This window comes from Pan paniscus, chromosome 18, assembly GCF_029289425.2.
Source record: "Pan paniscus chromosome 18, NHGRI_mPanPan1-v2.0_pri, whole genome shotgun sequence".
Lineage (NCBI taxonomy): Eukaryota > Metazoa > Chordata > Mammalia > Primates > Hominidae > Pan > Pan paniscus.
Window position 1 is genome coordinate 69,846,907 of NC_073267.2, and position 22,702 is coordinate 69,869,608.

Below are 22,702 nucleotides of genomic sequence, written 5' to 3' on the forward strand. Positions count from 1 at the left end.
ACACACAAGGCTGTCACTTCACACGTGGAAGGTTGCACAGCGGCTGGGCAGAGACGCTCCTCACTTCCCAGATGGTGAGGGGGCCGGGCAGAGGCGCTCCTCACTTCCCAGATGGTGCAGGGGCTGGGCAGAGGCACTCCTCCCTTACAAAGGGTGAGGGGGCCGGGCAGAGGTGCTCCTCACTTTCCAGACAGGGCGGTGGCTGGGCAGAAGCGCTCCTCACTTCCCAGATGGGACGGTGGCCGGGCAGAGGCGCTCCTCATTTCCCAGACGGTGGGGAGGCCGGGCAGAGGCACGCCTCACTTCGCAGACGGGACGGCGGCGAGGCAGAGGCGCTCCTTACTTCCCAGACAGGGCGGCTGGGCAGAGGCGCTCCTGACTTCCCATACCGTGAGGCGGCCGGGCAGAGGTGCTCGTCACTTCCCAGATGGGGTGGAGGCCGGGCAGAGGCGGTGCTCCTTCTCAATTCCCAGATGGTGGGCAGCTGGGTAGAGGCACTCCTCACTTCCCAGACAGGGCCGTGGCCAGGCAGAAGCGCTCCTCACTTCCCAGAGTGTAAGGGGGCCGGGCAGAGGCACTCCTCGCTTCGCAGACAGGACGGCAGCCAGGCAGAGGCGCTCCTCACTTCCCAGATGGTGCAGGCAGAGATGCTCCTCAGGTCTCAATCTCTTGACCTCCTGATCCGCCTGCCTGGGCCTCCCAAAGTGCTGGATTACAGGCGTGGGCCACCACGCCTGCCCTGCCGTCTCTTCTTTCTCCTCCTAAGCAGCTCTCTTAGTCTCCTGAATTTTGATGTTCTACTTGGCACCCTCACGTTCTTACTCATGTTGCCCTGCTGGAGGCGTCCTTCTCTTTGGGAAGCCTGACCCACCAACAGTGCCTCAGGAGATAGACATGGAAGCTTAGCCGGTGGGGGCCCCTCGTCTCTATCCCACCTCAGTTGCAGGGGAGGGGTCGGTTGCAGCTGCAGCGGTGGCCCCGACAGTTTTCTTTTGCGGGAACTGTGGCCGGCAGCTCTGGGTGGAGAAGACCTACTTGGTCCAAGAGCTGCAGGATCCTTGGGCTGCATGTCCTCCCCCACCATCAGCAAGCCTGGAGAGCTGGGCAGGTGGTCTTTACCCAGCACCTTCAAGGCCCCCTTCTCTGGCCACAGGGAGCAGCCCGGAACTGGGGCAGGGAGCACTGTTGGAAGTGGGTCAGGCTTCCCAAAGGGAAGGATGCCTCCAGCAGGGCTGTGTGAACTGGCGACTCCATGGCCCTTGGAGTAGAAACTCACTGCATGCACCTGGGCCTTGTCAGTCTGGTTGTTTTCTGTCAGGCTCTTGAGGTGGACATTTCCCTCCAAGGGCCTGGGATTGTACCAGGAGGAAGTGAGGTTTCCCTGAGTCTCCAGGGGCCTAGAGGTGGAGGCTGCTTCCCCATTGCTACAGGGGCCCCTTTTATTGTCCTCCTGCCCCTGGGTCTCTACCTGGTCTTTCACCTCCGTTGCTTCTTTGGGCTCTTCTGCCCTCATCTCCGTCTTCGGGAGCCTGGCTGGGATCACCTGCTCATCTAATGAACGAAGTTGAAGGTTAAACTTGCCTCTGAGACGAGGGATCCTCGGGGGCCTGAGGTGTCCAAACATCATGGAGTTGCGAGCAGAAAGCACAGGTTTCTTCCTCGAGGGGGGGCTCCAGACCACAGGAGGCAGGACCCTCTGTGGGGTGCCCGTGTTCCGAGGGATAAGACACAGCCTCATAGGGGCACCATCCCACCTGACTGGAAAAGAAGGCCCAAGATGTCGCTGACGGTTGAAGAGGAGTGGGTAACGGCCCCAGATTCCCTGGGCAGGCACAGGTGCAGGAGCCGCGGGGTGAGCCCGGCCGGCTGGGAAGGCCTCACGGACAAGACGAGCAGGTGGCCGATGGCATGGCCAGGACCTGCGGCGGAACCAGGAACAAAATACGCTTAGTGAGTTGCCCATTTTGAGCGAGTTGTGCACAGACGAAACTAAGGGTGAGAAGCGGAGAGGATACTCCTAAGTCACCCACTTCTCTGTGGCCGGGTGCACACTGGGCGTCTGGGAGCTTATGATATCACTATGGGGCTGGTGACAGAGCTAGGGTGTGGAGGAGTGCTTAGGAGCCCAGCGAGGGTGCCTACAAGAGGAGTCAAAGGGCAAAGGGTGAGACCCTTCCACCGGTTCCCCTGGACTCTAGCCTCAGGGACGTCCTGCTCCTGGGGGCAGGTGTGTGGCCCTGGATGGGCCCCCTGTGGGGCTGTTGGGGGTGCGGGGCTGATCTGCCAGAGCGCTTCCGCCTGGCACCTGGCCCAGGTGCTGGCTGGCACCCAGTGGCCCTGTCTTGGCCGGCCCTGTCCCCCGGGTTACAGGGCCAGAACCTGGAAGCAGAGCGCAGGACCAGCCAGATCCCGCCAGGCTCTCCAGTGCCTCTGTGCTGCCTGGAGCCAGGCCTGCCTTCTCCATGGCTGCCGTGGCCTCAAGGGCCACTAAGCTTCATATAATACATGAAAATAATCCTAGCATATCTAATATATGTGAGAAATAATGGTGCAGTTACTAATATAATACATTATACAATGTTTCATAGCATGTATACTATGTGAGACGTGTCACTTTTTCAAAATGAATGCTAGATCTTTCTGGCTCTAACCTGTTAAAAGGGTCCTGCGGTTTCTTTCTGCATTCAATCCTTTACCCCCTCACTTCATCCACACTTCTGACATCAGTATATACACAGTCACATCATAAATTCAAATACTTTCTGATCTGGTAGCTCCCTTTTTTTCTCATCAGCTATTCATTTTATCATTAGCTACAAAGTTTAATTAGAACTTTGACCTCGGGAAGGAAGCGGCTAACTATGGCGACCGCCACGCAGCAGTGGGTTCTGGTGGAGATGGTACAGGCGCTTTACGAGGCTCCTGCTTACCATCTTATTTTGGAAGGGATTCTCATACTCTGGATAATCAGACTTCTTTTCTCTAAGACTTACAAATTACAAGAACGATCTGATCTTACAGTCAAGGAAAAAGAAGAACTGATTGAAGAGTGGTAACCAGAACCTCTTGTTCCTCCTGTCCCAAAAGACCATCCTGCTCTCAATTACAACATCGTTTCAGGACGGAGTCTTGCTCTGTCACCAGGCTGGAGTGCAGTGGTGCGATCTCGGCTCACTGCAACCTCCACCTCCCGGGTTAAAGCCATTCTCCTGCCTCAGCCTCCCGAGTAGCTGGGACTACAGGCACAAGCCACCATGCCCGCCTAATTTTTGTATTTTTAGTAGAGACAGAGTTTCACCATGTTGGCCAGAATGATCTCGATCTCCTTTTTTTTAATTAAAAAGTAAACTTTAATGTCGAAAATGCAAACTTGGGGAGGGCAGAAAGATCACACACAAGGCTGTCACTTCACACGTGGAAGGTTGCACAGCGGCTGGGCAGAGACGCTCCTCACTTCCCAGATGGTGAGGGGGCCGGGCAGAGGCGCTCCTCACTTCCCAGATGGTGCAGGGGCTGGGCAGAGGCACTCCTCCCTTACAAAGGGTGAGGGGGCCGGGCAGAGGTGCTCCTCACTTTCCAGACAGGGCGGTGGCTGGGCAGAAGCGCTCCTCACTTCCCAGATGGGACGGTGGCCGGGCAGAGGCGCTCCTCATTTCCCAGACGGTGGGGAGGCCGGGCAGAGGCACGCCTCACTTCGCAGACGGGACGGCGGCGAGGCAGAGGCGCTCCTTACTTCCCAGACAGGGCGGCTGGGCAGAGGCGCTCCTGACTTCCCATACCGTGAGGCGGCCGGGCAGAGGTGCTCGTCACTTCCCAGATGGGGTGGAGGCCGGGCAGAGGCGGTGCTCCTTCTCAATTCCCAGATGGTGGGCAGCTGGGTAGAGGCACTCCTCACTTCCCAGACAGGGCCGTGGCCAGGCAGAAGCGCTCCTCACTTCCCAGAGTGTAAGGGGGCCGGGCAGAGGCACTCCTCGCTTCGCAGACAGGACGGCAGCCAGGCAGAGGCGCTCCTCACTTCCCAGATGGTGCAGGCAGAGATGCTCCTCAGGTCTCAATCTCTTGACCTCCTGATCCGCCCGCCTGGGCCTCCCAAAGTGCTGGATTACAGGCGTGGGCCACCACGCCTGCCCTGCCGTCTCTTCTTTCTCCTCCTAAGCAGCTCTCTTAGTCTCCTGAATTTTGATGTTCTACTTGGCACCCTCACGTTCTTACGCATGTTGCCCTGCTGGAGGCGTCCTTCTCTTTGGGAAGCCTGACCCACCAACAGTGCCTCAGGAGATAGACATGGAAGCTTAGCCGGTGGGGGCCCCTCGTCTCTATCCCACCTCAGTTGCAGGGGAGGGGTCGGTTGCAGCTGCAGCGGTGGCCCCGACAGTTTTCTTTTGCGGGAACTGTGGCCGGCAGCTCTGGGTGGAGAAGACCTACTTGGTCCAAGAGCTGCAGGATCCTTGGGCTGCATGTCCTCCCCCACCATCAGCAAGCCTGGAGAGCTGGGCAGGTGGTCTTTACCCAGCACCTTCAAGGCCCCCTTCTCTGGCCACAGGGAGCAGCCCGGAACTGGGGCAGGGAGCACTGTTGGAAGTGGGTCAGGCTTCCCAAAGGGAAGGATGCCTCCAGCAGGGCTGTGTGAACTGGCGACTCCATGGCCCTTGGAGTAGAAACTCACTGCATGCACCTGGGCCTTGTCAGTCTGGTTGTTTTCTGTCAGGCTCTTGAGGTGGACATTTCCCTCCAAGGGCCTGGGATTGTACCAGGAGGAAGTGAGGTTTCCCTGAGTCTCCAGGGGCCTAGAGGTGGAGGCTGCTTCCCCATTGCTACAGGGGCCCCTTTTATTGTCCTCCTGCCCCTGGGTCTCTACCTGGTCTTTCACCTCCGTTGCTTCTTTGGGCTCTTCTGCCCTCATCTCCGTCTTCGGGAGCCTGGCTGGGATCACCTGCTCATCTAATGAACGAAGTTGAAGGTTAAACTTGCCTCTGAGACGAGGGATCCTCGGGGGCCTGAGGTGTCCAAACATCATGGAGTTGCGAGCAGAAAGCACAGGTTTCTTCCTCGAGGGGGGGCTCCAGACCACAGGAGGCAGGACCCTCTGTGGGGTGCCCGTGTTCCGAGGGATAAGACACAGCCTCATAGGGGCGCCATCCCACCTGACTGGAAAAGAAGGCCCAAGATGTCGCTGACGGTTGAAGAGGAGTGGGTAACGGCCCCAGATTCCCTGGGCAGGCACAGGTGCAGGAGCCGCGGGGTGAGCCCGGCCGGCTGGGAAGGCCTCACGGACAAGACGAGCAGGTGGCCGATGGCATGGCCAGGACCTGCGGCGGAACCAGGAACAAAATACGCTTAGTGAGTTGCCCATTTTGAGCGAGTTGTGCACAGACGAAACTAAGGGTGAGAAGCGGAGAGGATACTCCTAAGTCACCCACTTCTCTGTGGCCGGGTGCACACTGGGCATCTGGGAGCTTATGATATCACTATGGGGCTGGTGACAGAGCTAGGGTGTGGAGGAGTGCTTAGGAGCCCAGCGAGGGTGCCTACAAGAGGAGTCAAAGGGCAAAGGGTGAGACCCTTCCACCGGTTCCCCTGGACTCTAGCCTCAGGGACGTCCTGCTCCTGGGGGCAGGTGTGTGGCCCTGGATGGGCCCCCTGTGGGGCTGTTGGGGGTGCGGGGCTGATCTGCCAGAGCGCTTCCGCCTGGCACCTGGCCCAGGTGCTGGCTGGCACCCAGTGGCCCTGTCTTGGCCGGCCCTGTCCCCCGGGTTACAGGGCCAGAACCTGGAAGCAGAGCGCAGGACCAGCCAGATCCCGCCAGGCTCTCCAGTGCCTCTGTGCTGCCTGGAGCCAGGCCTGCCTTCTCCATGGCTGCCTTGGCCACCAGGGCCACCAGCCTCGCTCCGCAGTTTTCCAAAGAGAGGACGCGGTGCCCTGACCTGACTGGATGCACCTCTTACCACATGCCTCCCTGGCAGGCCGTGTCTCCACTTTTTACAAGTTTGCCTGAGAGCATTCCTCAGGTCATTCAGGTGATCATGGCCCAGCCAGGCTTTGAACCTGGGCTGTGCGATTCCACAGCGGGCACTCTGGCCTGTGTGCCTCAGGATCATGGATACAGCATCTCTTCTTACTTTTTTCTGTAGTCCTGGGGTACTTAGCACCGTGGCATATCTGTAATAAGCACATGCACACCTCGAAGGAGGTCTTCACTTCAACATACGAGTCGACCATGGCATGCTCTGGGCTCCAGTCCTCTACAAAGATGCAGGGCAGGAACTACCAGTTGTCAGCACAGCACCATCCCACATTGCTCTTCTAATGGAGCCTTTCACCCCAGATGTTCTTTCTCGTCTGATTGGAAGGATCCAAGTATGTAAAGATTATGTTCTAGATCAGCTTTGGTCTGTCCTAAAAGAAATTTGCCAGTGGATTATTCCATATGGATAAAAGTCAGTTTCTCTGGTCTTCCCGGAATGTGTCTAGAAAGCAAATACATTATTTACAAATTCATAGTAGATCAATGTATTGGATTAAAATATGACAAACATAATTTGGTCACTGTGAGCATGCCAGCTCGGTCAACTATTCACCATACATGATGCCCTAAATATAACTCTAGGATTTCTTATGCCCAAGAGAGGGACATACTCTTGGGTGTCTGGACTAGGGAAACATGTATGAAAAACCATCTGGCCACTCTACATCTTGTTATTGGAGAATTGAAACCATCTATATTCAAAGATATTATTAAAAGGCAAGAAATTTAAAAAAAAAAGAACTTTGATCTCATGATTCTTTCATTATATCCATTTTACATTATCCTGCCTTATACCCACGATTGAAGAGTTGCCACTTTATACCTAGGATAGAGGAGTTGCCACATCATGAGCATGCTAGCACCAAGTGGAGGCACATCCAGGTTTTTCAGCATTCTCCTGGCAAGGTTGATTAGCTCTCGGAAGCTGAGCATATGTTTAAAATCCTTAACCAACATCACTTAGATTTCCTTATAGTTGCATCTCAGTCTATAGCTAAATGGACATGAAATCAATATGCACTCATGGAAAGCTAGCCCCTGTGAGATACATTCTAAATAATGCAGCATATCGTAACAATTGGATGGTACATAATTCCCTCCATCTAAAACAAAATTGATTTTTGTCCTCTATTATCCCAGTACTGCAAAGGGATCTATTTTCATTTAAAGTTTCAAACTTTTCAGCCGTGCACCATAAACAAACACTAAAAGATTTCATAACATTCTCAAGATTGTCCACTCTCAGCAGCAAAGAGTGCCACTATGAATGCTGAAGGCTAAGAAGTAATAAACCATCAAAAGCTTCATTGCAAATGCTCTGAAAAATCTCTTTTCCTTCCACAGCTCAGCAGGGTGCAGCTCTGCTTACATTTTCAGGCCATGAATGAGAAGGTTGCCTTTGGCCTTATCTGACCCCTTTCTCCATGTCAGAAAGGGAGAGAACACTCACAAGATGGAATAAAAGAATTGAATGGTTTGCTTCTTGTTTCTGTCAACCCAATGTCTGCTGCCAAAAAAAAAAAAAAAAGGAAAAAAAAAAAAACACATTCGAAGCAAATGCTTCTTATTAATATGCATATGGATCTCCTGATGATCTTGATAAATTGCTGTTTCAGGACATCTGGGGTGAGGCCTGAAATTCTGCATTTCTAACAAGCTTCCATGTGATGTTGATGCTGCCAGCCCAAGGACCACATTTTGAGTGGTGTGTTGGGCAGAATCCTAACGATGCCCTTCTTCCTCTAAGTTTCTTAGACCCTGGTTATTTAATCAAAGATCAATTTAGATTCTGCTGGAAGGGAAGTTTGCAGTTATAATTGAAGTTCCAAGTCAGTTTTAATTGACCTTAATATGCAGAGGTTATCCAGGTGGGCCTGCTCTAATCACATGAGACCTTTAAAAAGCAGGATAGGGGAGCAGAAAGGAGGTAAAGAAATTCAAAAGATGCGAGGGGTTTGACATGCTGTTGTTGCTTTGAACATGGAGCATGCGTGTGAGAAGGAATGTGTCAGCTTCAAAGAGATGAGGGTGGCCTCCAGATGACAGCCGGCAAGGAAATGGGGTCTTGTGAGGAACTGGATCCTGCCAAAAACTTGAATGAGCTTGGAAGGGAGTTTATCCCCAGAACCTCCAGAAGAGAATGCAGCCTTGCTGATACATGGATGTCTTGAGAACAACTGAGAAACTCTAGATAGAAAAAAACAGCTCAACCATGCTGTGCCCAGACTCCTGGAGTCATTTTAAATGGCTAAGTTTGTAGTAATTTGTTAGGTAGCAGCAGAAAACTAAAACAAGTAGGAAGGTTGTAATTCAATAAAACTAAGTGAAATCTTGCCATTCATATGTGGGGTAAAAAACAAGTTTTGATCCTTGTTTCTTGATAACCAAACATAGAATCATTTTTAATGCAAAGAACACAGAATTTGCAATTGACAATATACATATAGTGGTCTCAACTCTTTCTCTTCTACTTCTTTGACTTTGAAGAAACCTTTAAACCTTTCTGGACTTCAGGGTCCTCAAGATTTTTTTTTAAAAAAAGATTAATATTACCTCTTTCAACTAACTGCTATAGAGAGGTTAAGAATAGCATACAAAATAAGTGAAAAAGTCTTGTAAACTATAAAATGCTAGTCATATATACAGAATCAGATATAGTGTACGTTTAAATTATGCCTCATTGAACTTTTCTCTGGTCATAAGAAAGTTCTTGAGATGTTGAAATACCATAATTTACTGTTCAAAAATCTCATCATTGCAAGTGACAGTAGATGAAAGTGAAAACACTTTGAAAACCCCTTGTCGTCACCCACCCTTCTTATCAGAGGTAGTTTTTTAATAGTAGAGTCTCAGACACAAATGTATATCACGTCCTTTTTTTTTCTTTTAAGAGCTGTAAAGTAAAAGCTGTATTTTATTGGATTAATTGAAAAAACTAGTCCATCCAACTTTTTCTCTTTTGGTGTCAAATGTACTCAGGTACGTTGTAAATAATTCAGGTGTTATTTGTAAACAAGATTGCTCTCAGATGAACAGGATGGAAATTACTGAGAGACAGGATATGGGTGAGTTGTGTGTTGTGAAAGAGCCATGCAGAAATGAACTCGGGGTTAACAGAAGATATATCTAATATATAATACCTTCCTATGCACGGTGCCAAATCATTAGTTTATGGCAACCTTTCCTCTGCTTTTAGTGTGTGTTAACTTTTGCAGTGAGCAGATGCAGCCACGCACATTCTGTTCGGCAGAAGGCAGATGCCAGTCCCTGAAATGGGCGCCCAGTTCCAAGGGCAACATCTGGATCCCTGGCTTGGCTCTGTTCCTGTCTGTGCTTGTGGCTATACAATGCCCCCTGGAGACATTTTATGATTAGTCTGCGACAGAGTTGGCATGAGTGTCTTGTCTCCCTGGCAACCATTTTCCCTTTGATTCTTATACATCTGCTCAGCAATATACTGTATTTGGGAAACTACTCCCTACCTTATTTCCAATCACAAAGCCGATGTCAGAGGACTTTTGCTGAATGGGATATCATTTTCCCTGGCATCTGAAGCTATTGTTTTCCAGTGTGCTCCTAACTGCATCAAACTGCAGAGTACATCTTCTCTGCAAGGCCACTAAGTTTAAGACAAGCATTAGATTCTAATGAATACTCAGAGGCACATCTTGAATAAGTGAGGAGTTTTCAGAAGCTAAGTGGGAGCTAAGTGGTTAGAGCAGCCTGGCCAGCCTTGTTTCTTGGCTAAGAAGAACCTGGTTGGATGAATCTGTATTTTTCACTTAAAACAAATTATTAATACAATTTTGATTGACAAAGCATAATTGTATATGTTTCTGGGGTATGATGTGATGTTTTGATATATGTATACAATGTAGCATGATTAAATCAAGCTAATTTGCCTGTCTGTCACCTTGCTTACCTATCATTTTTTAAGTTGAGACATTTAAAACTTATTCTCTTTGTTGTTTTGAGATATATAATACATTATTGTTGACTGTATTCCTCACTGTCTCTCTCTTTCTCTTTTTTATTGTCAGGTCCTTACTTATGGAAGTAAGAACTCAGACTTCCCTTATCTGAAAGAGAATTAGGCTATACCTTTATTTACTCCCTCCCAGCAAAAGGCTATTGTTAACAGGTATCCCTCAGGTTGCCCGTTTGTCTGTAGAAAAACAAATATGTGATTGAGGCATGTGTCAATACTGAGTCAGTTATTAGCCATATCCCAGGTGAAACTGGAGAACAGATTAGATGAAAAATGAACTCTTATCCCCAGCCCATCCTGTATGTTTCCATTAATAAGTGTTTTGAATTATGTGCAGAAAGAAAGGAGTAAAAATTTCAGAATAATATCCTGTGACCTGGAGTTTACAGAAGATAATTTTAAAAATTAACAGCTACCTGTTAGTCTAAGAGTGTATTTCCATTTTACAGATGAAAAAATTGAGGCTCAAAGAAGTCCACCAAATTGAGAGTGAAGTAGGGGAAACAGCATTTAACGCTTACATTCTAATGATTTGTGTAAGAGCAGCAGGACAAGCTATACAAAGGTAAGACAATTCATCTAACAACGAGGCCATGGAGAGAGTTGTCAAGGAAGACAGCCTTCAATAATTACCTTACCATCACTCTTTTCTAGAAAAACGTGGAATTATCAGGATGGAATTAAAGATGCTTCCAAACAGAGGGGATATCTCAAGCCATGACTCAGAGGTAAGAGTAAGAGACTATGATGTGCACAGGAGCTGTTTAAAAAGTTCACTCACCTCTACTCATTCATAGAGACACATTTCAAATACCACCTCCTATCAGAAACCCCCATAAATTATCACCATAACATTCTCTCCATTCCTCCTTGAGGGAGGTAAAATGTAACAATTATCAGATAAAAAGATCTTTAGGAACCTAAAACTCAAAAGTTAGTTCATTTTAGGAATGAAAATGGGTCTGCAGCCTGTGTGAACCCATAAATCATAGTATTATGGGACCAGTGCTCTTCTTGCCAACATTTTCCCTAACTGCCAGCTGGTGGGTGCCAAGCACTCTCTTGCATTATAGGATTTAACACGGGACCTGACTTAATATAACAATGTTTTCTTATCATGTCTCATCATTTCTTCTTTCTTCTGGATACACCAACATTTTGTCCTCCTTTTTTTTTTCTCTTGTAAATGTGAAAAAGCTTGAAAAAGACTCGATGGCTATCATTTCAATACATAGAATAAATAGTTCCATTCAATTTATTTCAATTGAATAGATAGATCCATTCAGTCTACAATACTGAAGGATCCAGATTAATCACCTCCCAACATTGACTGGAATAAATAGAGATAAATAAAAACCAAATACAGATATGAGTTCAAATTCTAAAGCGTGCCTACTGTAACTACAGGTCCAAAAGCTAATACTAGAAGTCCCTGTTTCTTTATTATTAACTGGGTGATCCTTAGTTACTCAACCATGTGACCTGAGTAACTTTTAGGTTCCTCATCTCTAAAATGGATATTTATGAATAAGAGCACCACTGCATCAAATTGCTGTGAGAATTAAAACAATTTATAAATAATACTTGGGCAGAGCCTGACTAATAGTCATATAGTAATTATAAGCATTGAGGTTGGTAAGGTTTACAGGAGTCTGAAACAGACATTAACATGAAAGAAGATTCTTGAAAAGTGAACTTGGGATCCACATCTATAGCAAAAGCAAAGAGATAAGATTGGGCAGAGTGAGAAGTTAGGACGAGAAGAGGTCACAGCAAGGTTTCTGCCCACCCCTCCAAGAACCCTGGAGCTCAGAGGACCCTTCTGAATGGTCCTGAATTCGGGTGAAGGTCTTTCCTTTCAGTGAGGCAGCTTTCTTGAGCAGAAAGCAATACCTAGAGAGGGCCACTCTAAGCAGCTGTGAGAGTAACTTCCTTCAGTCATGAAGGTCAATCTGGAAGGCACAGTAAATTATTACTAAAACATTTAGTAATTATTGTGTATTAGTATGACTTTTATTTTTTTTGGTTGTTAATCTTGAAACATTTTCTTCCATTTTTCAGTTCCTTACACAAATAATTAACCCTTAGGGAGCCCCAGGCAATAGTGCAAACAGCAGGCCATGTATCATATGTTTAATTATGTAAGAGGTACAAAGTAAACTACTAGACAATTAAATACATATATGTGCTGTGTCTTATGAAAGATACACCTTTATAATGACTTAGGAGGCTAAGTAGGAATTAAAGACTTTTAGACCCCTTGGAAATCTGTTTTGGCACATGGTGGTGTGAGAAGAGTTTGTTCCCAGGCTCCAGACCACTACCTGGCCTCTTTCCCACTCCAACTCTGTGCTTTTGCTTCATCCTACACCACAAAGTGCTCACATGGATGTGTACGGAACCCCAGCTTGCATTCCCAAGTACTGTCCATGACTCCCACAAACAGCTACCCCTTTGCTGTCCATCGGGGAAGCCATGCATACATTGATGATATCAGTAATCCGCAGAAGGGCAGACTTGGGCAGGAGGCATGCAGAGGATCTCAAAGCAAGCTTGGGACCCTTAGGGAAAAGAATTAAGGTGATTCAGCTACCTGGAGCAAGATCCAGAAAGGGGAGGGACCTTGAAGTGGGCTTGTCCCCTTGGCTCTGGATATACCTTATTCTGTTGAGAGAGGTACAGCTGGAGGAACAGTGTAAAGTTCAGGTAAGGTGGACTAGTCTTGGTTAGTCCATAACTAACCCATAACTAAAGGGTTCCCCAAATGTGAAAATTGTAGTGCTAAAACCAGTGAAGTCCTAGCCAAACTGGAACAAGTTAGTCATCCTTATAGGACCTGACACTAGGTCCCTCTTACTCTAGTCTAAGAGCTGTACTATCCTGTGATAAAATAAAAAATATATATATTTATATATTGTCTGTGCCCCCATTTCCTGGCACTTATCTCCTAAAACCACTAGCATCTCCAAAGTGATGTATCTTTTTGCTTACTAATGAGATGACTGGTGACTGGAAGCTCCTGAATAGTCTCGGGGTGAGGGCTGATTTCTGGGAGAATCAACCATGTGATTAGATAGTTGGAGCATTTAGCCCCACCCCTGACCTCCAGGGAGGGTACAGGGGCTCAAGATTGAGTTGATTACCAGTTGCCAATGATTTAGTGAATCCTGACTGTGTAATGAAACTTCCATAAAAATTCAAAAGGATGGGGTTTAGAGGGCTTCTTTGTTGGTGAATACATGGAGGTCCTGGCAAAGTGGCATGCCCGGAAAGAGCATGGAAACTCCACACCCCTTCTTGTATACCTTGCCCTCTGCATTTCTTCCATCTGGCTGTCCCTGATTGTGTCTATAAGTTTATATAATAAATTGGTAATCTTGCAAGTAAATCATTTTTTGGAGTTCTGTGAGCTATTCAAGCCAATAATTCAACCTGAGTGGAGGCGGTGGGAACCTCTGATTTATAGCACAAGTGACAACTGAACTTGCAATTGGCATCTGCAATTGGGCCAGTCTTCTGGGACTGAGGCCTTAGCTGATAGTGTGAAATCTGACACTATCTCCAGGTAGTTGCAGCTGAGCTAAATTGTAGGGCACCCAGTTGGTGTCTGCAGAGAATTTGAGAATTGCTTGGTATGGGAAAAACCTACAAATTAGGTGTCAGAAGTGAAGAGAGTGATGTCAATATAAAAGGAAAAACAGCTTTTCTCCTTTCGTATCCTCACACATCTCTATTTCTTCTTGTCCAGGATATATGCACATGCTGTTCTTTCTCTGGAAGGCTGGGGCCTCCCTCTACCCTTTCTACGTATCTAGTTAAGCCTTTCACACTCTTCAGATCTCAGCTCACTTGTCTTTTCTTCAGGGAAAACTTGCCAGATCTTCTTAAAAGGGTGATTTAATTTAGTCTGATGTTCTTACAGCAATATGTGCCACCCCATCTATAGCTCTCATCACGGCAGCAAATTTACATGCGTTTCCTACAGCAGATAAGCGTTTGTCTGTCCTTAGTATTCCACACATCTTGCTACACCAGCTACTTTGTTGAGCACAGTTGCTCATTCTCAAGTGCTCAGCAGTAGGCAGATTCTTCTTATTTTAGAGCAGAGTCTTATTATGGAATGTAGGTGATCATAGAAAGGGCCATAATTTCTTCTGGGGGCTCTGACTGGATTGCTCATTAAATGCTTGGAGAGAGAAAACCTTTCAGAGAAATTATCCTTTCACTGTGTGACTGAATGGAGTTTGAACAATTTCCTGGGGTACAATGCATTATCTCTTCCCGATTTTGTGGCAAATTCTTCTTAAGCATGTGGGGTGTCAACTCCAAGTAATTAATTAATTAATTGGCAAACACTGATTGAACCTGCATAGTACCCTGCCTCTCCAAATAAATACTATCATTTAAGTTAGCAAATAGAGCTGTAATGAGAGTTAAATGAAGTAATGAGGCAAATACCCCTCATTTGGGATAGTGTGTTCAGGGAAGGCATCTCCAAGGAAGTAACATTGGTTCTGACATCTGTGAAGACAGAAGAAATGAGCCATTCAGCTGTCAGGGAGAAGGGTACCTCAAGCAGAAGACATAGCAATGGTAAAGACTGTGAGACAGGAATGATCTTGCAGGTGAAAGAATAGTTCAGCTGGGATCCTTGCACAAAGAGAATGTGGAGCCCAGAAAGTACAACACCTTTGATGACAGAGAAGCATGGCAAGTGACTGCCCCTATCCTCACTATATCTGAGGGCATAGTATGTGAGGTCTCACTGTAGAACATCTGGGACTTGACAATGGCAAGTTTACAAGATGAAAGAGGGCACCTAACTCAAATGTCCAAGGAAAGGCACCAGGTGATGGAGGGGACTATGAGATAAAGAAGGTCGTGAAATGAGAAGAGAGGAATGAGGAAATAGAAAATGCTCAATAAATGCTTGCTCTTATTGTTAAAAAGACAGGCAATCTGCTAAAATCTTTTAAATAATAAATGACCCAACTATTTTCCTTCTATGTATAACAGGGCTAGTAATGCATTCTCTCTAATAGAGTAGTGAGTTTAAACATTGATATGGTTTGGCTGTGTCCCCACTCAAATCTCACCTTGAATTTTAATAATCCCCATATGTCAAGGGAAGGGCCAGGCATAGATAATTAAATCTTGGGGAGGTTTCCTTATACTGTTCTTGTGGTAGGAAATAAGTGTCATGAGATTTGATGGTTTTAAAATGGGAGCTCTCCTGCACAAGCTCTCTTAGGCTGCTGCCATGTAAGATGTGACTTTGCTCCTCCTTCACCTTCCGCTATGATTGTGAGGCCTCCCTAGCCATGTGGAACTGTGGGTCAATTAAAACTCTTTCCTTTATAAATTACCCAGTCTTGGGTATATCTATATGAGCAGTGTGAGAATGGACTAATATACACATACTAAATAGTTTCTCCCAGTTTATGCAATTAGTAAATGACTGAGGCAAGATATGCAATAAGTGTTCCAAGTCCAGAGCCTCCAGACTCATAATCAATTATAGCATACAACCTGGCTTAATGAGGCACGGAGGGGGTGGTGGAAATGAATGCTGGCAAAGGCTGGAGGATGTCTGCAACATACCTTTTGTGAGTGAGAACATTTAAAAATATAATGCAGATGCTTCTCAACTAACGATGAAGTTATGTCCAGATAAACCCATCTAAATTGAAAAGATCCTATGGTGAAAAATGCATTTAAGACACCTAAACTACCAAACATCATAGCTTAGCCTAGCCTACTTAAAACATGTTCAGAACATTTACATTGGCCTACAGTTGAGTAACATCATGTAATATAAAGTGGAGTTTGGCTGGGCGCAGTGGCTCATGGCTGTAAACCCAGCACTTTGGGAGGCCGAGGCCGGCGGATCTCGAGGTCAGGAGATTGAGACCATCCTGGCGAAGACGGTGAAACCCCGTCTCTACTAAAAATACAAAAAAAAAAAAAAAAAAAAAAAAAATAGCCGGGTGTGGTGGTGGGCACCTGTAGTCCCAGCTACTTGGGAGGCTGAAGCAGGAGAATGGCATGAGCCCAGGAAGTGGAGCTTGCAGTGAGCTGAGATCGCACCACTGCACTCCATGCTGGGTGACAGAGCGAGACTTCGTCTCAAAAAAAAAAAAAAGTAGATTTATTTTATAATAAAGTGTTGAATATCTTGTGTAATTTATTGACTACTGAACCTTGTATGAGTACTCAAAGTGAGGTTGCTACTAAATGTGTATCACCTTCAAATCATTGTAAAACAGGAAAATAATATGTCAAACCATCCTAAGTCCAGAGATTGTCTGTACTAAATAATTTTATCATGAAAATGTTTTCTTAAAAATATAAAATAATCTTAATTTAAAACAAATCATTAGAGGGAAATTTTTATTAAATCCCAATACTTACAGATAAGTTCTGTGAACATTTTGATATATTGTGGTCCATTGTCTTTCTGTACATATTTTTATGTACATATGTCTTTCTGTACATATTTTACATACATATATACGTAAAATAACATGTCTAAGTTTTACCATACGCCTCTGCTTAACATGATCCTATGGCATTAAATATGCTTTGACAATATTATTGTATTGTCTGCATAATACTTTACCTTAGATACCATAATTTATTTTGTTCTTCCCCTTTTTCAATCATTTAGTTTTTAATTTATTATTATTACAACCAATGCCTCAATGAATAGCCGTATGTGTCATTAAAAGTATAGTCAATGATTTATTTGTTTTCTCTACACTGATAGAGTTGAATTCACTGTGAAATTATTTAACTATTGCTTCTCATGTAGACAGAATTAAGAATACCTGAAATGCAGTCTGGGGTTTCCTTTGGAAGCATGTAGATATTTAGATACCTTATAATATGCACATTTAATTTTTAATGGGAATGTAATATATTCATTGACTTCTTTTCTTATTATGTTCTTTTGTACACTATTTATCTCCTAGCTTGTGATAAGAGCTCAGTAATTATTTGTTGAATGAGAGTTTGAATGCAATTCCTGGTCAAAGTATGTAAATAAGTTTAAGAGAACAAGTCTTGAAAGGGATCGGAATAGTGCAAACGTCAGGACTTTCACAAGGTAGAAACTAGTCCAGCTTTAGCTTTTATGCTTTGGCAAAAACGGAGGCCATGTGTGCATGCACTGTAAAACAGAAAACATCCCTAATTGCCTTGTGTTCAGACAGTCCTGGGGTGCACTCATTTCCTGATATTCACCAGAACACCAATCTTCACTTAACACAGTTAATGATATAATTTTTATTTTTAAAAGGGAGTGCTGATGTTGCTACCAGCTTCAGAAGATGTTTCAAATCTGGTTGTGGAGTCATTCTATTTCCAATTAAGCAGTGGGGGGATTCAATTACAAGCTGTGGGAAGCGAAGAGTTTGTGTCAATAAACCAGCAGTGGTATTAAGGGTGGTTGTCTGGTTTGCAAACATTAACAGCTTGAATCCTAAAGGCGTATGCTTGTGAAATTATCTAACTATTGCTTCTCATGTAGACAGGATTAAGAATACCTGAAATCTAGCCTGGGGTTTCCTTTGGAAGCATTTTCTCTCCTTGAACTCACAGGGAATTTGGGCATTAAAGTAGCATATTAAAGGACTCAATGGGAGCTCGTTAACAAGGTTAAAGCCATTACCAAAAAAAGTGTCAGAAAAGTATTCAGAAGAAGGCAAAATAATTTGTTGCAAGATCTGGTTAGAAATGAAAAGGGTGAGATTCACTTAAAAATTATAATTTTGAGAGGTCATAGGGCTTTGGAAAAAATATAAACGCACACATGCACCATACACACACTCACAAACACACACGCACCACACAAAACAGGAAACTGAAGTCTTAAAAGGTGAAGGCGATACCCAAGGCCTGTCAACTAACTAGCAGATATGAAGTGTCTACTATGTGTCTGGTGCCCTGCTAAGAGTCAGATATATAAATGGAATAATAAGTGTTAGTATCTTTCCTTAAGAAATTTATAGTCCAGCTACAATTTATTGTTTTTTCTTTGGTTTTATCGACTAACCTAAACTGTGCTGAGCCCTTTGCCAAACAAGTTAATCTTCCAAATATTTTTAAATTGTTTATTGTCAGCTTTTCTGTTGCCTCCTCTTATTATATTTCCTATTTGGCAATACAATTTTAATTTTTTTAATCATTGGCTTTGAAAAAAACTTTGCTAATAGGACTGGTTCAGAGTATTTAGCCTTCATGTCATCCCCTTTCGAAAGAAAATTTCTCAATTAGATTGGAAAATTTGATTCCTTGCCTGTATGTTTTCCAAAACAAGGACTATTTCCATTTACTTTCCTGTGAAGCTGAATATAATTCCAGTTTCTCACAATTTGCTACTCACTGTTCTCCTGGGGAAATGAATGATTCATCTGACTTGTGTCTTTGGGAGAGGGAATCAAGCATGTCCAACTCAGATATTTTCGCTTCTGCTCTGCTCATATTTGGGGTGAGCCAGGCATATGGTCAGAGCAGACTGTTATCGTCTGGCTTTAAGTTTGGATTCAGGAGTAAAATGGTAGCATGCCCATTTGGTCACAGACTTAAAACCACATTTCTAATCTCCTTTTTTGGAAGCAAAAGTTTAGGTTTTGACTTCCATTATTCTAACTCTTGGTCTCTCAATTGATTCTAGACTTAAAGAGAGGGAGAAAGGGGATTTTATTGGACAGGATGAGGGTCCTGAACCACAGTACATATATATGGCTTATGAGCACTGTAAAGAAGCTAGATTTTACTACCTAATGTAACTGTTTTCCAGGCAGAAAGAATCATCTTCACTAAATGGCCTCAAAAGACAGTGTTTTCCTGGTAAGACAAGAGATTAAAGGAATGAATAGACTCTTGGTTCACTCTCTCTATCTTACTGTCTCTCTTTCTATCGTTCTTTCTGTCTCTCTCTCTCTTTCAAAAGATACGGAATTAGTCGGAGGAAAGAAAGTGAGGAAAAAATGCACAAAGTAAATTTTCAGGATTTCAAAACCTTAATCCTGTAAGCAAATAGAGAATGGAAGTTGTCCTGGGGAGCTTCATGAAGATAACGAAGTATGAAAGAACAGTAGAGGTTTACTTTTCTCCTCCACCTTCCTCCTCCTCCTCCTCTTTCTCCTTCTTCTTCTTCTTCTTCCTCTTCTTGTTTTTCTTCTTCCTCTTTTTCATTTACTTTAATTTTAAGTTCCAGGATACACATGCAGGATGTGCAGGTTTGTTACATAGGTAAACGTGTGCCACGGTGGTTAGCTGCACCTATCAACCCATCACCTGGGTATGCAACCCTGCATGCATTAGCTGCTTATCCTGATGCTCTCCCTCTCGCTGCCCCAACCACAGACCCCAGTGTGTGTCATTCCCCGCCCTACGTCCATGTGTTCTCATTGTTCAGCTCTCTCTTTTGAGTGAGAGCATGTGGTCTTTGGTCTTCTGTCTCTGTGTAAGTTTGCTGAGGATCTTCTCCTTCTCCTTAGCCTTCTCCTTCTCTTTCTCCTTCTCCTCCTCCTCTTCTTCCTCCTCCTCCACCTCCCTTTTTCTCCTTCCTTCCTTCCTGCTTCTTTCTTCCTTCTGGATCTTTTATCATTTGAAATGGGAGCATAGGACGGGATGGTCTTGATGTATTAAAATTCTATCAACGTCATTTTTCCCCAAATATGTATTTGCTGCTTTATAGATCAGAAGACAGTTTATCTTTAAAATAAACTGTTATTTTTCCAGGATGGAATTTGGAACTTTGTGTGTGTGTATGTGTGTGAGTGAGTGTGTATGTATGCCGTGATGTGTTTGTGTGTACAAGCAAAAGTACACACAGGTTCAGGCATGTGAGAACAAGCGAAAGCAGTTAAGAAAAGGGGTAGAAAAGAACCAAGAAAATTGCCCTCCCATCCTCTTCTCCTTTTTTTTTTTTTTTTTTTTTTTTTTTTGTGAGATGGAGTCTTGTTTTGTTGCCTAGGCTGGAGTGTGGAATGCAGTGGCGCCATCTCGGCTCACTGCAACCTCCTCCTTCTGGGTTCAAGCCATTCTCCTGTCTCAGCCTCCTGAGTAGTTGGGACTACAGCCATGCACCACCATGCCCAGCTAATTTTTTTGTATTTTTAGTAGAGATGGGGTTTCGCCACCTTGGCCAGGCTGGTCTTGAACTCCTGACCTCAGGTGATCCGCCTGCCTCAGCCTCCCAAAGTGCTGGGATTACAGGCATGAGCCACCACGCCCAACTCTCTTCTCCTTTTTCCACGAGGAAAAGGCTAATTATCTGGGACTAATTCTATATGGGATTGTGGTGGCCTGAATAATGGCTCCCTAAAGGATGTCTGAACTCTAATCCCTGAAACTTCTTAATATGATTTGGCAGATGTAAATAAGTTAAGGATCTTGAGAAAGGGTGAGTGTGCTGGATTATCTTTGTGGGCCCAGTGAAATCATAAAGGCCTTACAAGAAGGAGGCATGAGGATTGGAGTCAGAAGAGATGAGGGATGGAAGCCAAGGTGAGACTGGTGCTGGGATATGAGCAAAGGAATGTTGACAGCCCTTAGAAGCTGGAAAAGACAAGGCAACCAATTCTGTCCTGAAGTCTCCACAAGAAATGAGCCTTGATAACCCATTTCAGATGTCTGAGCTCCAGAACTATGAGATAATAAATGTGTGTTGTTTTAAGCCATGAAATGTGTGGTAATTTGTTACAGCAGGAATAGTAAACTCATACAGGGAAGATTAATGACTAAATGGTATATTATCAATGTTATACAGTTATTCTGATTTTCACATATTTGTGAAGAACAAGGTATACACCTCCTTTTTGTACATGTGCAACAATTCCTATGATGAGTGCATTACAAAAAACACGTGGGCTTATTGCCATTATTTTTCTTCCTACTGGGAGATTTGTAGGTGTATTTCAGACCTTTCACATCTGGATTTACCGGAGTGTTCAAAGCTTTGAAAGTCCGTGAAGGCAGTGGATAGTCAATATATGCTTCCTCCGGGAAAACTGGTGAGAAATCGGAAAAGAGAATTAACCCCTTACATCCTTTTAGTGAAGTATTATTATGAAAAGGCTCTTAAACATAAAATGCCCTACATGTGGCCTAGACCTAGGCTTAGGGAGAATGGAAGGTAGGTGTGATGTGAACAGTTCTGAGAGCCTGACAGCAAATGCGGAGGATTTATTAACAGATGAAAAGCCCATTAAATATCATAGAGCCATTCTTCTCTAAGCCGTTCAGTTTACTTCTTACATAAGGAAATATGTTTCATAGCTTATTCAGGAAATAATTGGATTTTAAAAACCCTAAAATTAATTATAATATAAAATTATTGCATTTTCCTTAAACAAAATAGAGTAGTAAAATTTTGAGTGTCTTAACTAAAGCCATCTTTTTTTCATATAAACTTCCATTTCAAAGAAGTTCAGATTTTAATAGTTCTTAACAGTCTCTCTTTTAAAGAACCCTAAACTTTACTATTATAGTTAAAATTGGATTATAAAATCAATCTAATATAAATTGAATCATTAATTAAGTCAATTTTAAAAGAAATAATTTAATTTCATTAAGGAATTGTTACACTGATATTACAAAGTGAATGGATTCCTGTAATTAAAAAGCATTGAATTCCATATGACCATTTATCTTTTCTCCTCTTTTAGCCATTTTGGTGAATTTCTAAAACAGAATTTAATTAAATGCTGAAACAAAGACGTAATTCAAAATTAAAATTCTATGGAAGAACTCACTTGCAAATCACCAAAAGAGTTTTCCTTCGATATTTCAAGGGACCATAGCAAAGTGAAATATATATAAAGTTATTAGAATGTATATAACAGAATCACAGGTATTAAAGTGACATTCATTATCCATGTGATCTCCCACCAAGTAAAGAACCATTTTCTAAATGTCTTAAATGAACATTTAGTAGGTGATTGACATTTTCCTGGAATTCAGACCCAGATTCAAAAGTATGTTTTCCAGCATTAGATTTGGTGTTATACAAATCTTACTGAAAATAAACTGGAGTTTTGTAAGATTATAATTTTGAGGAAAGAGTTGTTAGGGACAGGCAGACTTGACCTTGGCCTTCATCGGTGGTAGTGAGCTTTGTCAAATCATTAACCTCACTGAGGCTTAGTTTCTTCATTTATAAATGAAGTAACATGTCTCACATTGAGTTGTTACAAGGATTACATGTAATATCACTTGTCAACTCTCCACTGCAGGCCCTGGGACATGGAGACAATCAGTGAATATTTATGCTTTCCCCGTTTTGCCTTATAAGACTACAGAATTGTAGCAGAAAAGGGGTATTGGACCTCTGTTGTATGGTATATGCTAGTGGAAGAGACTTTTTTTCTATCTTTGCTTCAAACTTGTGCACTGTGATTTCTATTATGTAATTTAAGTGGACATCTTTTAGATAAAATAAGCCTATAATAAAATGGCTTTGATGGCAGATGTACAAACTATAAAAATGAATACACATATGCATGTGAAGTAATACTTTTATTATTCTACTGTTCTACAAATAAGTTTTGCCTTATGCTATTTTCCCAGCTTCTCATTGCCTTCATGGATATATTCATTTGAATGACTGTCGTCAGAGATTTCATCCACAGACCTGCATTTTTAAAGAGGATTTGACTGGGCCTCCTGTTTTTTCTCTCTCT

At 44.0% G+C, this 22,702-nt stretch overlaps 2 protein-coding genes across 2 annotated transcripts; both read right to left on the minus strand.

Moving 5' to 3' along the window:
* Positions 1 to 712: 712 nt before the first annotated feature.
* On the minus strand, positions 713 to 1,738 carry LOC134729352 (putative UPF0607 protein ENSP00000381418). Its single transcript, XM_063597956.1, has one exon. It carries the CDS (start codon positions 1,736 to 1,738, stop codon positions 713 to 715), a length of 1,026 nt encoding a protein of 341 aa, XP_063454026.1.
* Positions 1,739 to 3,340: 1,602 nt separating this feature from the next.
* On the minus strand, positions 3,341 to 5,430 carry LOC117976244 (putative UPF0607 protein ENSP00000381418). The gene has a single exon (XM_055099191.2). It carries the CDS (start codon positions 5,351 to 5,353, stop codon positions 4,103 to 4,105), a length of 1,251 nt encoding a protein of 416 aa, XP_054955166.1. The 5' UTR covers positions 5,354 to 5,430; the 3' UTR covers positions 3,341 to 4,102.
* Positions 5,431 to 22,702: the final 17,272 nt, after the last annotated feature.